The sequence below is a fragment of the Mauremys reevesii genome, unplaced genomic scaffold, assembly GCF_016161935.1.
Source record: "Mauremys reevesii isolate NIE-2019 unplaced genomic scaffold, ASM1616193v1 Contig80, whole genome shotgun sequence".
In the NCBI taxonomy this organism is placed as follows: Eukaryota; Metazoa; Chordata; order Testudines; family Geoemydidae; genus Mauremys; species Mauremys reevesii.
In genome coordinates this window covers 282,860-299,434 of record NW_024100896.1, presented here as the reverse complement: position 1 = coordinate 299,434, position 16,575 = coordinate 282,860, and the positions used below count along the sequence as shown (strand labels likewise).

Sequence of the window (16,575 nt, the reverse complement as noted above, 5' to 3'; positions counted from 1 at the left end):
CCAGCAACCCATAACCTGGTCTTAGACACCTCATATGACCCCCTTTACATCAGATTTGGTGCCACTACAGGACCTTGGTTGCAACCCATGTTCTATATGGTCCCAATTTATATCAATAACGTCACAGTCACTCTGGACCCTATCCCTACCCTCCAGTGCAGGGCTGGCTTTAGGCCTATTCCACCATGTAACAGTCCGGTGCGGGGGGGCTCGGCCTTCTCAGGTGCGGCCAGGAGCCAGGCCGACTCGCTACACGGCCTAAGTTCGTTATCAGTCTCCGAAGGTCCAGGGGTTCCGCCCCTCAGGCGGGCTGAACAAAAGGCAAACAGTCAATAAGGCCCACGCTCTCAGTCAGGGCGGGGCAGCACATAACAGTTCTAAGCTCAGACCCTCAGTCCGGGCTGAGCACACAGAGTCACTGAGATAAACCCAGGCCCTCCGTCAGGGCGGGGCAGCAAATAATAGTTCAAGGGGCTCAGGTCCTTACAGCAGGAGCTGAGCAATAACACAGTCAGAAAGCCCGGGCCCTCAGTCAGGGTGGGGCAACAACCAGCAGTTCTAGCCCAGACCCTCAGGCAGGGGCTGAGCAGACCGGGTTAGTGATTTAAGCTCCAAGCCCTCAGTCAGGGCTGAGCAGCCAGCATTAGTCCAGGGCTCAGTTCCTGGTAGCAGGAGCTGAGTAGTCACCACAATACAGGGGCTCAGGCCCGTGTGTCAGGCGCTGAGCCACAGCAGGTAAGTGCAGGCTTCTCTGCCTAAACGCTGGTGGGAGGGGGAGTCTGCCACCCGTGAGTGGGGTGGCAGGGGGGACACAGGCCCACCCACTCCACTGTGTCCCAGCCCGGGGCCCTAGTAGCGGCTATCACTGCCGCCGGTCAGTGGGGTCCTGACCGCAACACACTGACATGGGCATGTCAGTGCCCTCAGCCTGACAGGGGTCGGCTACCCCCGGGCTCCACTCCATCTCCCCCTCCTCGGGTACCTGCTCGTCTCTGGGGTCGGGCGCTGGGTCCAACACCATGGGCTCCTCGCCATGCTGAGAGCCGGCTAGCTCAGGCGGCTCCTCCGGACTTGGGTCGGGGGGATGCTCCAACAGCTCCTCGGGGTACCGAGCTCGGGGCAGGCTCGGTCAGTCCTCCTCCGGGTACCTGGCTCGGGGAAGGCCTCCTCCGGGTACCTGGCTCGGGGAAGGCTCGGCCAGTCCTCCTCCGGGTACCTGGCTCGGGGAAGGCTCGGTCCGTCCACCTCCGGATACCTGGCTCGGGGAAGGCTTGGTCTAGCAGGAGCTCGGGCAAGGCTCGGTCTAGCAGGAGATCGGGCAGGAGCGTCTGTCCTCTCCGGCCGCCGGGCTCCAACTGAGCATTGGGGCCGGGCCTTTATACTTCCTGTCCCGCCCCTTGACTTCCGGGGGGCAGGGACAGGTGGTGATGGCTCCGCCCACTGAGGTGGCTGTTCTGGTTCCTCTCTCTCCGGTGCGGCCGGGAGCCAGGCCGACTCACTACACACCAATTCCCCTGAATCGGGCCCCGCGCCTAAGAGGGCCCCACACCCAGTGAGAATCCCTTCCAATTTTTACTCACCTGGCAGCGCTTTGGGTCTTCAGCGGCACTTCGGCGGTGGGTCCTTCAGTGCCACCGAAGACCTGGAGCAAGTGAAGGACCCACCGCTGAAGTGCTGCCAAAGACTCGGAGCACCGCCCGGTGAGTACAAGCCCCCCCGTGGTTTTTTACGTTTATTTTTTTTAAGTCATCCTTGCTGGGGCCCGTCGAAACTGTTTGAATTGGGCCCCGCACTTCCTAAAGCCGGCCCTGCTCCAGTGTATTTACCTCTCCTCCCATCTTAGTGTCATCTACAAACTTGCTGAGGGTGCAATTCATCCCATCATCCCGATCATTAATGAAGATATTGAACAAAACCGGCCCAGGACCGACCCTTGGGGCACTCCGCTTGAAACCGGCTGCCAACTAGACATGGAGCCATTGATCACTACCCGTTGAGCCCGACCATCGATCCACCTTATAGTCCATTCATCCAGCCCATACTTCTTTAACTTGCTGGCAAGAATACTGTGGGAGACCATATCAAAAGCTTTGCTAAAGTCAAGGAATAACACATCCACTGCTTTCCCCTCATCCACAGAGCCGGTTATCTCCTCATAGAAGGCAGTTAGGTTAGTCAGGCATGACTTGCCCTTGGTGAATCCATGCTGACTGTTCCTGATCACTTTCCCCTCCTTTAAGTGGTTCAGGATTGATTCCTTGAGGACCTGCTCCATGATTTTTCCAGGGACTGAGGTGAGGCTGACTGGCCTGTAGTTCCCTGGATCCTCCTTCTTCCCTTTTTTAAAGATGGGCACCACATTAGCCTTTTTCCAGTCATCCGGGACCTCCCCCGATCAAAGATAATGGTTCATTCATTTACAGATCTTCCTAACAAGTCTTTAAACTTGGCCCTGGGTCAGGTCAGTCTGGGAGGTAATTAACTCTTTCTGGCCCTGTCACCTTTCAATGAGAGATTATATTACACGCATAACGTCACCCTCTTTTGTCACCCTGGGGCATGGTGGGGAGCTGGGGGCAGGCCGGGGCTGGGGGCTCTCTGGGGTCTCATGCTGCCCCTCACCTATCTCCCAGGTGATTTTCAAGGTCCTGGACCCGTCCATCCCAGTGGAGGATCCGTACAGCCCAGCCATCCAGGGTAGGGGCACGAGGCGGGGGGCTCGGCCGGGAGGACGGGCTGGAATCCCTGCCCTAGAGCTTGCAGCCCTGGGGCACCGGGTCCAGAGCCGTGGGCGGCGCCGTGGGGCACCGGGTCCAGAGCCGCGGGTGGTGCAGGGAGATGCCCATGGCAGGGGAGGCACAGGCAGGCCTGGGGGGTTGCAGGGGCCCCAGGAGTGTTGGAGACAGGGGCATGCGGGTGGTAACTGGGCACCATAGCCGGGGGCTGAGGAAAGTGGGAGGCATCAGGGCAAGGCAGTGCAGGGGCTGGGGGAGACTGGGAGCAGCAGGGGCTGGGAGGTTGGGGGCTGGGGTGGGTAGCGGGGCCAGGAGGGGGGCCAGTGCTAAGCTCCCCCTGCCCCCAGATCTGCTGCGTGTCACCAACCTGCGGGTGAACCTGACCAAGCTGCACACGCTGGGCGACAACCTGCTGGACTCGCGGCGCCAGGTGCTGCACAAGTATTACTACGCCCTCTACGAGCTGGTGCTGCGCGGGAGCTGCTTCTGCTACGGCCACGCCTCCGAGTGCGCGCCCGCCCCCGGCGCCCAGGCCAACGTGGAGGGCATGGTAAGGGGGCATGGCTCCACCCCAGGGGGAGGGGGAAGTAAGGGGGCAGAGCCTCACCCCAAGACCTACCACAAGGCAGCCAGGCACAGCCAAGCGGGGAGCCCTGAGTGGCTGCTGTGCCCATGATTCCTGGGGCAGCAGGCGGGTGTCAGGGGGTGTGGGGTGGCCTCAGAGGTCCCTGTGCCCCAGTGCAGACGAGACCCACTCAGGCCTGGCGTGTGGCCTGCTGAAGGCAGCTGAAGGCCCTGGGCCCCTGACATGAGGGGGCAGGGGCCAGCCTGGGGCCGTGGCAGTGTCTCACGTGGACCAGGGGCCACAGCTGACCTGGGCCCCATCGCCGCCTTTCCCACAGATTCATGGCCGCTGCGTCTGCAGGCACCACACCACGGGCCTGAACTGCGAGCGGTGCCAGGACTTCTACCAGGACCGGCCCTGGCGCCCTGCCGGGGGCACCGACCCGCACGCCTGCCAAGGTGAGAGAGCAGGCGGCCCCCCTTCCCCACGGCTCTGCCCCCCCTTTCCCACGGCTCTGCCCCCGCTTCTCCACGGCTCTGCCCCCCCTTCCCCACGGCTCGGCCCCCCTTCCCCACGGCTCTGCCCCCCCTTCCCCATGGCTCTGCCCCCCCACTTCCCTGCGGCTCTGCCCCCCCTACTTCCTTACAGCTCTCCCCCCCCTTCCCCACGGCTCTGCCCCCCGCACTTCCCTGCGGCTCTGCCCCCCCTACTTCCTTACAGCTCTCCCCCCCCTTCCCCACGGCTCTGCCCCCCGCACTTCCCTGCGGCTCTGCCCCCCCTACTTCCTTACAGCTCTCCCCCCCCTTCCCCGCGGCTCTGCCTCCCCTTCTCCGCAGCTCTGCCCCCCCTACTTCCCCGCGTCTCTGCCTCCCTTCTTCGCAGCTCTGCCCCCTACTTCCCTACAGCTCTCCCGCCCCTTCCCCACGGCTCTGCCCCTACTTCCCGCGGCTCTGCCTCCCTTCTCCGCAGCTCTGCCCCTACTTCCTTACAGCTCTCCCCCTTCCCACGGCTCTGCCCCCCGCACTTCCCCGCGGCTCTGCCTCCCCGTCTCCGCAGCTCTGCCCCCCCTACTTCCCTACAGCTCTCCCCGCCCCTTCCCCACGGCTCTGCCCCCTGCCTGCTTTCACGCCTAATGAAGCAAGTGCACTGGGGGGCAGTGCCCAGGGGGTGAGTGTGCCCGGGCCGGTGTTGAGGAACCAGTCTGTTGTCAGGCGGTGTGGCCGGGTGGCGTGGCCGGGGGCCGAGTGGCGTGGTCGGGGGCCGGGCGGCATGGCCAGGGCTGGGCGGTGTGGCTGGGTGGCATGGCCGGGGACCAGGCGGCGTGGTCGGGGGCTGGGTGGTGGGGCCAGGGGCTGGGCGGCCTGGCCGGGTGGCGTGGCTGGGGGCCGGGCAGCGTGGATGGGCTGTGTCACCAGGGGCCGCGAGGCGTGCCCGGGGGCCGAGTGGCGTGGTCGGGGCCGGGCGGCATGGCCAGGGCTGGGCGGTGTGGCTGGGTGGCATGGCCGGGACCAGGCGGCGTGGTCGGGGCTGGGTGGTGGGGCCAGGGCCGGGCGGCCTGGCCTGGTGGCGTGGCCGGGGCCGGGCGGTGTGGCTGGGGCTGGGCGACGTGGCTGGGCTGTGTGACCGGGGACCAGGCGGCGTGGTCGGGGGCTGGGTGGTGGGGCCAGGGGCTGGGCGGCGTGGCCGGGGGCTGGGTTACCGCATGGCACCGGTGTCTCGCAGGGTGTAACTGTAACCAGCACTCGCGCCGGTGCCACTTCGACATGGCCGTGTACCTGGCCACGGGCAACGCCAGCGGGGGCGTCTGTGACGACTGTCAGCACAACACGATGGGCCGCAGCTGCCAGCTCTGCAAACCCTTCTACTACCACAGCCCGCGGGCCGACATCCGGGCCAGCAGCGCCTGCGTCCGTGAGTGCCCGGCGGACGGGCCTGGGCAGCCTGCAGCGGGCGGAGTCGCCCCCGGGGGTCTGGGGCTTTGCTCCCCTTCCTCTGAAGCTAGAGCTGGGGCCGGCCGGGTGCCCACAGCGCAGGGGGGCATCCTCTCTCTCAGGGTCTCCAGGGGCTCGCCAGGCCCCCACTAGTCGTGTGCTGTCCCCGGGTCTGCTCCCAGCCCAGACGGGCCCCCTGACACATGCCTGTGCCGGGGGGGAGGCCAGGGCACTGCACGGCTCCTGGGCTGGGGTCACCGCTGCGCATCGTGAGGCTGGCTGCTCCCTGCCTCCGAGACTGAGCTGCAGCCCCTGCCGCGCCGGGGAGCTCGGCCCGGCCAGGCCACTGAGTGAGCCCCTGCTCGGAGCGTCCCCCTGTGCCGCGCGGCCGGGGCCGGGTTCCAGTCCTGGCTCAGCGGGGAGCAGCGAAGGGGCAGCCTGGCCAGCCCATCTCGGCCTCCCTCCTCGTCTCTCCCATGTCTCAACGCCAGGGGCTCCCCTGTTCTCTGCGCTCGCCTGGCATCGCCCCCTCGTTCTCCGTCTGCAGCCTCACGAGGTCCTTGGGGTTCCCATTGTCTGTTGGGTCCCCCTAGGCCTTGCTGCCCCATGCGTCTCCCCAGCTAGCTGCGTGGCCCACACTTCATGTGGCGCTCAGTGCGGCAGGACAACACCTGGGGAAACTGAGGCACATATCACCCATGTTGGTCACGGTCCCGGGATGCGGTCAGGGAGCGCATGAGCCCTTTGGCTACAGTGCTGCGCAGGGGGCTCACGCCAAGGCAGCCCCCACGCTCCACTCCCTGGCCTGGGCGTGTGCCCGGGGGTTTGGCTGTGCTGAGGCACTCGGCTGCCCTCTCTACCCCACCGACTGTAGCTCCCCCGTCCCTGCCCCGCTCTGCCCGGCATGTCTGATCCTGGCTGCCCTGGCAGTGCCACCTGCTTCGGGGTCACTGCGGTGCCAGTCGCTGGCATCCGGGCGGGGCCAGAGCTGGCTCCTGGCGTGTGACTCCCGCTCTCTTCCCCTGTGCTGGCAGCCTGTGACTGTGACCCGGTGGGCTCCCTGGACGGTGGAGTGTGTGACAGCCACACGGACGTGGCACTGGGCATGATCGCTGGGCAGTGCCGCTGCAAGGAGCACGTCCAGGGCGTGCGCTGCGACAGCTGCAAGGAGGCCTGCTACGGGCTGAGCCGCACCGACCCGCAGGGCTGCCAGCGTGAGTGTGGGCGGGGGCACGGCACGGGCACGGCCTTGGCACTGCTTGGAGTGAAGCCAGGCAGGACTTGGGGCAGCATCTCCGCTCAGGGCCGCACTCACCAGGGCAAGGAGCCTCTCGGCGTCGGTGCTTTCAGCCCCATGGTCACCCCGTTCGCTCCCTGCAGCGAGTCCCCCTGGACGGGACCCCAGGGAGCCTCACATGCCCCCAACGGGCCCTCTCCCCCCGCCCCGCAGCCAGCGTGTGACACGGACGTCGGGAACCCAGCGTCGAACAGGGAGCAGGTGCCTGCAGCAGAGTCCAGCTTGGGGAGACCCAGGGCCTGCTTCCCCTGGACCCCCGGGGCGCTGGAGCAGTGTACGGCGAGGTGCGGGGGGAAGACGACTGAGCCGTGGAACCAAACCCTGGACATGATGGAAATCCTGTCACGCCAGGGGGTGCTGCAGCCCCCTAGTTCCAGCCCCTATGCAGGGGACTGACCCCTTCCAACTGCCTGGCCTCCCTCACGCCTGTTGCCCCTTTCCCGGGCCAGCAGGTCACCCGGGCTGCACCAACACCCCCGGCTGATCCTGGCAGAGGAGGGGGCCCAGCCAGCAGTTGCCAGGCTACGAGTGTCGGCTGTTCTTTGCAGCCTGTCAGGATCCACACCTGCCCTCTAGGGGTCGCTGCAGACATCACCCCCCTTGTCCCACCTCCTAGATACCTGAGTAACACATAGGGGAAACTGAGGCACACACAGAGCATTCAGAGAAGATGGTAAGAACATGCCCACTTCATCCCAGCCACCCAGCCTGGCCGTGCTGCAGGGCCCCGGGGGACATGGCTCCTCAGGACAGCCGCTGGCGGGCAGGGCCCCATGTGCTGCGTGGGACAACCCCTCGGGCATCCCCAGAGCTGTGTGTGTGCCAGGCCTCACACGAGGGTGAGGTTGGGATATTCGTGGGGGCCGTGGGCTCGGGCCCTGCTGGGTAAGCTGCTGTGTCTGTGCCCAGCCTGCAGGTGCGACCCTCGGGGCATCATCGCGGGCAGCCCCCCCTGCGACCACATCAATGGAGACTGCTACTGCAAGCGCTTTGTCAGCGGCCGGTACTGCAACCAGTGCCTGGTGAGTGCCCTGTGCCCTGCCCCTCCCCGGCCCCCGGTGGGACCCACCCAGTGTCTGACCCAGCTCTCCCCACAGCCCGAGTTCTGGGGCCTGAGCAACGACATGGCCGGCTGCCGGCCCTGTGCCTGTGACTTGGGGGGCGCCCACAGCAACAGGTAGGCATGTGCCCCGGGGGGGGGTACCACGGCTGGGGGGAGTGGGCACAGCGGGTGGTACCACGGCCGGGAGGGAGGGGGCAGTACCACGGCCGGGGGGAGGAAGGGGTGGTACCACGGCTGGGGCGGTACCATGGCTGGGGCGGGCAGTCCCAGGGCTGGGGTGGGGAATGGGGCGGTACCATGGCTGGGGGGAGCGGGCACAGCGGGTGGTACTACGGCCGGGGGGGAGGGGGCACAGCGGGTGGTACCACGGCCGGGGGCGAGGGGGCAGTACCATGGCTGGGGGGAGCGGGCACAGCAGGTGGTACCACGGCCTGGAGGGAGGGGGCACAGCAGGTGGTACCACGGCTGGGAGGGGAGGGGGCAGTGTCATGGAGGGGGGGAGACCAGGCCCGGCCCCCCCGGGTTCCTGCGATGCACCAGGACTCTCAGCCAGCCAGTAACACAGAAGGTTTATTAGATGACAGGGACACAGTCCAGGACAGGCCTTGCTGGCACAGACAGCAGGACCCCCTTGAGTTAGGTCCATTGGGGCCCCAGGGAGGCCACAGCCCCGTTGGGGGGGGCGCCCCTCTCCATTTCCCAGCCAGCCCCAAACTGAAACCCCCCCCCAGCCCCTCCTCTCTGGGCTGTGTCCCTTTTCCGGGCCAGGAGGCACCTGATCCCCTTGTTCTCCCCCACCTTTAGCATCCCCTGGCGGGGGGAAGGGCCCAGCCATTAGTTGCCAGGAGACAGAGGGTTGGCCAGAACCTGAGGCCCCCCCACAGTATCCAGGGGAAACGTTAAGAACAGCCCCAATTCGTCACAGGCAGTAACACGGCCTGGGGGGGGGAAGGGGGCGGTACCATGTCCGGGGAAGGAGGCAGTACCACAGCTGGGTGGGAAGGGGTGGTACCATGGGGAAGGGGCGGTGCCATGGCTGGGTGGGAAGGGGTGGTACCATGGGGAAGGGGCGGTACCACAGCCGGGGAGGCGGTACCACAGTTAGGGGAAGCAGGCACCGTGGGCGGTACCACGGCTGGTGGGGAAAGGGGGCAACAGGGCCACCCAGAGGATTCAGGGGGCCTGGGGCAAAGCAATTTCGGGGGCCCCTTCCATAAAAAAAAGTTGCAATACTATAGAATCCTGTATTCTCGTGGGGGCCCCTGCGGGGCCCAGGGCCTTGGGCAAATTGCCCCCCCCTCTGGGCAGCCCTGGGGGGCAGTACCACAGCTGGAGGGAGTGGGCACAGTGGGCGGTACCACAGCTGGGAGGGAGGAAGTACCATGGCCGGGGAAGGGGCGGTACCATGGCTGGAGGAGGACGGTACCACGGCTGGGGAGAGGGCAGAGCGGGTGCTACCACAGCTGGGGAGGGGCAGTACCACGGCTGGGGGAAGGGGTGGTACCACGGCTGGGAGTGGGCACAGCGGGCGGTACCACAGCTGGGGGAGGTGGCAGTACCATGGCCGGGGGAATGGGTCAGTACCACGGCTGGGGGGAAGGGGGTGGTACCACGGCCGGGGGGAGTGGGCACAGCAGGCAGTACCATGGCCGGGGGGGAATGGGTCAGTACCATGGCTGGGGGAGTGGGCACAGCGGGCGGTACCACGACCGGGTGGGGAAGGGGGCGGCACCATGGCCGGGGGGGCGCTGGCAGTGCCATGACCGGGGGGAAGGGCATGGGGCAGTGGTGGCACCGTGGCTCAGGGGTGCCGGGTGTCAGGCACTCCCAGGCCCCGGGCTCTCTCGGCCCCTGGGAGGAACCCCCTTCTCCCCCCCCCTCGCCTCCTGGAACCGCACCTCTGAGCCTCCAGCCGCCTGGCTTTGACTGGAGCCCCACCCCCAGAGGGAGCAAGGCCCCCCCGGTCGCTAGCTGGGTGACGGACGGGTGGTGGGCGGGAACCAGGCGTAGAACTGCCGGATGGCTTGCAATAGTCACCGGGAGACCGATGCCGATTCGGGAGACTCCAGGCCAACCCTGGAGAGTTGGCAACCCTCCCTCACACCCCTTGCCCCTCTTTCCTTTCTGTTCCCCGGGCCAGCCGGTCACCCGGGCTGCACCAACCCCCCAGGCTGATCCTGGCAGAGGAGGGGGCCTGGCCATCACAGCCCCACCTGGCCTCTAGGGGTCACAGACCTGAGTAACACACAGGGGAAACTGAGGCACACACAGTCTTTGGAGAAGACAGTAAGACCATGCCCAGTTCATCCCCCCGGGGGTGGGACACAAGCTGTGGGGTGGAACCAGGGCACTCAGGGCTGGTTGGTAACAGGCTGGCCTTTCACCCCTCCCCCACGGCCTCTGCCCTGGGGCAGACACACAGACATGTGCCCTGGGCTGGGCCGGCTCCCCCGGACACACGGACAGGGTAGGGCAGGCTCCCTTAGCCCAGGACGGACAGGGCTTGTGCCGCCCCCAGGTGCTCCATGGAGGACGGGTTGTGCCCCTGCCGGCCCCACCTCATCGGGCGCCAGTGTGACCAGGTGCAACCCGGCTACTTCTGTGCACCCCTGGACTACTACAGCTACGAGGCAGAGCATGCCACAGGCCACGCGCCCAGCCACCCCACGCTGCCGGTGAGTGCGGGCACCAGACGCTGGGCTGCTGCGGGGGGAGGGGGTGGGGGTGCCAGGGGGGCAGGGTCCTGGGGCTGAGGTGGGGGCAGCACATGGGATCCTGGGGCTGGGGGGGGGCTACCCATGGGTCCCGGGGCTGAGGGGGGCAGCGTGCAGGGTCCAGGGCTGAGTGGGGCCAGGGCTCAGTGCCCCTCCTGAGTGCAGTTCCATGACTGTGGGGCACAGTCTCTGGTGCCAGGCTGGGGTCTGGGCTGGGGGTTGTGCCCCCCACTGAGCAACAGGACCCAGCAGCAGCCGGGTGTCAGCGTCCCTCTGGCCAGCCAGAGCCTGCCGTGGTCACGGGGTCTCCTCGGGCTAACCCCAGCCCCCCTCGGCAGCCTCCTGCCCCCTCATCAGTCCCCCCCTGGGGTGCCCCGGCGCTCTGCCAGGCTGACCCTGGCCCGTTGCAGGGAGCACTGCGCCCCGAGGCCCCCCCGGACTGCCTGGAGTATTCCAGCGGGCTCCCAAACGGGCGGAAGGGGCGTCTGCAGCGCCAGCGCAGAGCCATGCGGCTCCTGCAGCACCGAGCTCTGTCCCGGCGTGGCCGGCAGCCCCAGCACAAGGTGAGAGGCGGGGGGGTTGGGGTAGAGGAATGGGGGAGGGTGGTGGGTGTCACAGATCCACAGGGTTGGGGCTATGCCCCAGTTCTCAAACAGTCCCCTGGGCCAGCCCCCCGGGTCCCATTCCTCCCCCAAGGTCGCCCATGCGGCCCCACCAGGCCTACACCTGCTCCAGTGCTCGGGGGGCGCCGATGCCCAGCCGACCTGCCCCGCTGTGCACAGCGCTAGGCCGATGGGGGGTCTGCCCTACACCCAGCTGCTGCCTCGGGATGTGGGGCTAATGGCAGCGCCCCTCTGGTCGGCCCACAGCGCCGCAGCTGTGCCAGCGCTGGCCCTCAAGTGCAGACAGACCCCTGGGAGCTCTGCCCAGCCCGTCTGGCATGGCCCCAGCTTTGGGACCGGCTCTGGGGGCCCCCTGTAGTGGGCCAGAGCCCCAGGGGTCCCGCTCGGGCCTCTGGGCTCCATCCCACTGCTCTGGCCCACGAGCTCTGCTCAGCAAGTCCCCCTGAGACAGAGCCGGGCAGAGACTCGGAGCACCCTAGGGAGGAGCCCCCCTCTGCCAGCGCCAGCAGAGAGACAGGCAGCGTGGGCCCAGCCCGGCTCATCAGTCCCCTGAACCCAGCGCAGGCAGCCCCAGGGGAGCCCGGAGAAAGGACAGTTCCCGCAGAGCCCAGCCAAGCTGTAGAGACCCCCTGGGCTCCCACTCTGCCTCCCGTCTGTCTGATCCCCTGCCGGACCCCCAGGGGCACCCGCTTCCCGCAGCCAGTGCTTAACCCCCCCGCCCCCCCGCCCTCTGTTCCCAGCTGGGCAGTCACGGCTGGGTCCCCGGGCAGGGCAGCCACACTCTCTGGTTGCTGGGTCCGGGGCCCGAGGCCAGGCGGCAGGAGCCCCGCCACCAGAGAGCACCCAGCACTGCAGCACCCAGGGGAAACTGAGGCAGGGATGGACAGAATTCCCACGGAGGCAGAGCCCTGACTGCTGCGCAGGGACCGCTCCCCCCCAGTGAACAGCGCTAGGCCCACGGGGGGTTCTTCCCTGACCACTGTGCCCACCTCTTGGGGAGGGGGCTAGTGAGGCGAGGGGAGAGCCCCGTGACGCCGTGCTGTAGCTGCGCACGGTAGTGTCTGCTGAAATCCTCCCACCACTGGGCAGCAATGCAGGGTGTACGGGGAAACTGAGGCACCCAAAAGATTAATACAAAGCACTACAAAGAGTTCCCATTTTGTCACACAAGGGAGGATAGCAGGGAGCAGGAGTGGGAGTAGGGCAGGGATTGGGCGAGGTGGGGGCAGGTGGGGGCACGGGGCAGCGGTGGAGGGGTGGGGACAGGGATGGGCTGAGGGTAGCGGGGGGGAAAGGATGGGGCGAGGTGGGGGCAAAGGGCAGCAGTGGAGGGGCAGGTCACTGACCCAGGTTTCTGCCCCCTAGCCCGACGTGGAAGTGGTGTCCCGGGAGCACGCGGGTCACATGATCACATGGACAGGGCCCGGCTTCGCCCGGCGTGCGGATGGGGCGCCTGTCCTTCCACATCAGCAACATCCCCTACGCCATGGAGTACGACATCCTGATCCGCTACGAGCCCGAGGTGTGCGGGGCATGGAGGGGCACCAGGCTGCCCCGGGGCGGGATGCCAACAGGGGAGGGGATGGCCGAGCTCCTGCAGGGCACGTGGGGCTGATGGGGAGGGGGCTGGGCGCCGGGCTCCCTGGTGTGTGGGGCTGGTGGGGAGGGGGCTGGGCATGGGGCTGATGGGGGCTGGGTGCCATGCTCCTGGTGTGTGGGGCTGATGGGGCAGGTGCCGGGCTCCCCTGGTGTGTGGGGCTGGTGGGGAGGGGGCTGGGCATGAGGCTGATGGGGAGGGGGCTGGGCGCCGGGCTCCCTGGTGTGTGGGTCTGGTGGGGAGGGGGCTGGGCATGGGGCTGATGGGGAGGGGGCTGGGCGCTGGGCTCCCCTGGTGTGTTGGGCTGGTGGGGAGGGGGCTGGGCATGGGGCTGATGGGGAGAGGAGGGCTGGGTGCCGGGCTCCCTGGTGTGTGGGTCTGGTGGGGGCTGGGCATGGGGCTGATGGGGAGGGGGCTGGGTGCCGGGCTCCTGGTGTGTGGGGCTGGTGGGGAGGAGGGCTGGACGCCGGGCTCCTGGTGTGTGGGGCTGGTGGGGAGGGAGGGCTGGACGCCGGGCTCCCCTGGTGTGTGGGGCTGGTGGGGAGGGGGCTGGGCATGGGGCTGATGGGGAGGGGGCTGGGCGCCGGGCTCCCTGGTGTGTGGGGCTGGTGGGGAGGGGGCTGGGCATGGGGCTGATGGGAGGGGGCTGGGCGCGGGCTCCTGGTGTGTGGGGCTGGTGGGGAGGGGGCTGGGCGCGGGCTCCCCTGGTGTGTGGGGCTGGTGGGGAGGGGGCTGGACGCCGGGCTCCCCTGGTGTGTGGGGCTGGTGGGGAGGGGGCTGGGCGCGGGCTCCCCTGGTGTGTGGGGCTGGTGGGGGAGGAGGGCTGGACGCCGGGCTCCCCTGGTGTGTGGGGCTGGTGGGGAGGGCTGGGCGCGGGCTCCCCTGGTGTGTGGGGCTGGTGGGGAGGGGGCTGAGCATGGGGCTGATGGGGAGGGGGCTGGGCGCCGTGCTCCCCTGGTGTGTGGGGCTGGTGGGGAGGGGGCTGGGCATGGGGCTGATGGGGAGGGGCTGGGCGCCGGGCTCCCCTGGTGTGTGGGGCTGGTGGGGAGGGGGCTGGGCATGGGGCTGGTGGGGAGGGGGCTGGCATGGGGTTGCCACCTTCGAATTGCTGGTAACCAAACTCCCAGCCCCACCCCCTGCCCCGCCTCTCCCCAGGCTCCGCCCCTTTTCTGCCTCTTCGCCCCCAAGGCCCCACCTCTGTCACTTGGTGGATGTCTCCATCTCCCCTTCCTCCCCCGCCCTCCCCACAGCTGGGCTCCCCCTGCTCCGGGAGGGGGGGAACTGCTGCTGCCCGCCTAGGGGGCGGCCCTAGCTGAGCAGGGGCTGGTGCCTCCCTCCGCCGGCGGGGACTGGCTCCGGGTGTCCAGTCGTACGTCTGACCGAACCCGGCCAGGTCCAAAGCTGGGCACCTGGCAGGCCTGGCTGCTGGGGGAGGGGCTCCCCGGGCGTGGGGCCAGCCCCGAGTCCACACTCAGCGCCCAGCTCGGCTGCCCTGGCAAGGGGCCCACGCCGGGAGCAGGCTGCCCCGAGGATGGCTCTGTTCATCTCCCAGCCCAGGGCTCCCTCCCCTGCCAGCACCTGCCCCCCACGTCAGCCGTCAGCCTGCCTGTCACGGAGTGTGGGGGACCCAGGGCCTTCACCCCCGTGCTCCCTACGATTCACCAGGACTCTCAGCCATCCAGTAAAGCAGAAGGTTTATTTAGACGACAGGAACACAGTCCAACACAGGTCTTGCAGGCACAGATAACCAGATCCCCCCGGTTCGGTCCATCTTGGGGGGCCTCACAGCCCCAGGGATCAGAGCTCGGTCTCCCTGCTCCTCTCTCTTCTCCAGCCCACTTTCGTCTCCCCGTCCTCTCCGGCCCCTCCTCTCTCCTCCGCCTCCTTCCTTTGTCTCCCCTGGCCAGAGGTGTCACCTCCCCTCCCCCAGGCCAGGCTCCACTCACCCTTTGAATTCCTGCATCTCACCTAAACCTCTGGCTCTCCCCTCCCCCGCACAGGCAGTCTGTGCTTCCTACTTCTTCACACCTCTCCCCCCTTCGAGACTGAACTGAGCGGGGTCACTCCAGCCAGTGACCCGGGGAAGTTCGGACCCACCTACAACCTTATGCCGCCCGCGCCCTTTCCCCACCCCAGTACCCCTGGGGTGCACCCTGGGCTGGGGCCTTCTCCCCACGTTCCAGTCTGGGGGGCTGGGATTCGGGATCTCTCGGTTCAGAGCCCTTCTGACCCTGGCCCCCCTCCGGACAGGCTCCCCAGGGCGGGGCGAGGGCCTTACAGCCATCTCCCCCCTGTCCCGGGCCTTCCTCTCCCTCTGGCAGACGTCACAGGAGCGGCAGTGCTGCCGGACATGGGCAAAGACCCCAGGCCAGTAATAGTTCTGCAGCAGCCGCTGCTGGGTACGCCAGGCTCCCTGGTGCCCTGAGGGGGGAATGTCATGGGCCCGGCACAGCAGCTGGTGGCGATACTCCTGGGGTACCACCAGCTGCCTCCTGATCCCCCCCAACTCCGTCTTCCCTGGGGGAGCCCATTCTCGGTACAGGAGCCCCTTCTCCCACAGGAACCTTTTCCGGCCACCTCGTCCCATGGTCTGTCCCCCCCCGAGGCTGGCCAGGTCCCTTATCCTCCGCAAGGAGGGGTCTCCCCGCACCGCGGCCTGGTACTCAGCCGCTGGGGCAGGGGCGGGGATCTGTTCTCTCTCACTGGCTGGGTCTGGGGCCACAGCCTCTCTGAGCCCTGTCCCTGGGCGTTCCCTCCCTACCGGGTCAGGGTCCGGTGTCTCGGCCAAAGTACTTTCCCCGGGGTCAGGGTGCAGAGCCCTGCGTCGACCCTGGCTACGGTTCACGGACAGGGTACCCTGGGTGTTACTTGGCCAGTCCTCGAGGTCCCCCCCCATTAACACCTCCGTGGGCAAATGTGAGTGTACCCCCACGTCCTTGAAGCCCTCCTTGTCCCCCCACTTCAGGTGTACCCTCGCGACAGGCACCTTGAATGGGGTCCCGATCACACCCCTCAGGTTCAGGAAGGTGTTGGGCACCATCCGATCTGAGCCCACCACCTGCGGCCGGGCCAGCGTCACCTCTGCGCCCGTATCCCAGTACCCAGTGACCTCCTTCCCGTCTACCTCCAGGGGAACAAGGCACTCGCTCCGGAGGGGTAGTCCCGTGCCCACCCTGTAAACCCCAAACTCAGGGCTGGGAGCATCCAGCCCCTCGGAGGGGTCGACCCGGGGCCCCCCTCCCTCCTTCGCAGGGGGTACGCGGCCCGCCCCCCTTTCGTGCGACTGCTGCCCCTCATCCGGCTGGGTCGCTACCAAGTTGACCTGGTGTGGGGTTGGTCTGCTCAGTTTGTCCCGGAGCTTGGGGCACTGGGCCCGTACGTGGCCCGGTTGGCCACATTGATAGCAGCCCATGTCTCGTGGGTCCCCTCGAGGGGGACGGCTGGACCTGACGCCAGATGCTTCCCTTTGGTGGGGGCCCTCCCTCGGCTCCTTCTGGGAGGTCCCATGGTGACTCTCTCTCTGCGTTGAGGCAGATCTGCTCCTTCGAGACTCCTCCCTGCCATCCCCCGCCCGACTGTCCATGTATTGGTCGGCCAGCCGGCCTGCATGCTGCGGGTTCTCCGGCTTCCGGTCCATCAGCCACTGCTTCAGGTCAGACGGGCACTGCGCATACAGGTGCTCCAGTACGACTAGGTCAAGCAGGTCCTCTCTGGTTTGGGCCCCAGCCGTCCACTTGCGGGCGTACCCCTGCGCCCGGTTGACCAGTTGCAGGTATGTGACCTCCCGGGTCTTACGTTGACTCCGGAACCTCGTCCGGTACATCTCCGGGGTCAGCCCAAACTCGCGGAGCAGGGCCTCTTTGAACAGGTTGTAGTCCCGCGCCTCCTCCCCTTTCATTCGGCTGTACACCTCCACGGCGGTGGAGTCCAGTAAGGGGGTGAGGCGCCGGATCCTGTCTGCGGGGTCAACCTGGTGCAGCGCGCAGGCGTTCTCAAAGGCCGTCAGGAAGGTGTCTATGTCCTCCCCCTCCTTACGCGGGGCCAGGAAGT

The 16,575-nt window shown here is 67.5% G+C and overlaps 1 protein-coding gene across 1 annotated transcript in view; it reads left to right on the top strand.

Moving 5' to 3' along the window:
- LOC120394854 (laminin subunit beta-2-like) overlaps positions 1-16,575 on the top strand; it is a 57,422-nt gene that overhangs the window by 13,804 nt on the left and 27,043 nt on the right. The window contains 11 exon segments of the mRNA XM_039519018.1: positions 2,634-2,697; positions 3,083-3,285; positions 3,638-3,758; positions 5,023-5,211; positions 6,266-6,445; positions 7,438-7,550; positions 7,626-7,705; positions 10,110-10,266; positions 10,716-10,868; positions 12,294-12,379; positions 12,381-12,450. Of these exon segments, the coding sequence (XP_039374952.1) occupies positions 2,634-2,697; positions 3,083-3,285; positions 3,638-3,758; positions 5,023-5,211; positions 6,266-6,445; positions 7,438-7,550; positions 7,626-7,705; positions 10,110-10,266; positions 10,716-10,868; positions 12,294-12,379; positions 12,381-12,450 (1,416 nt within the window).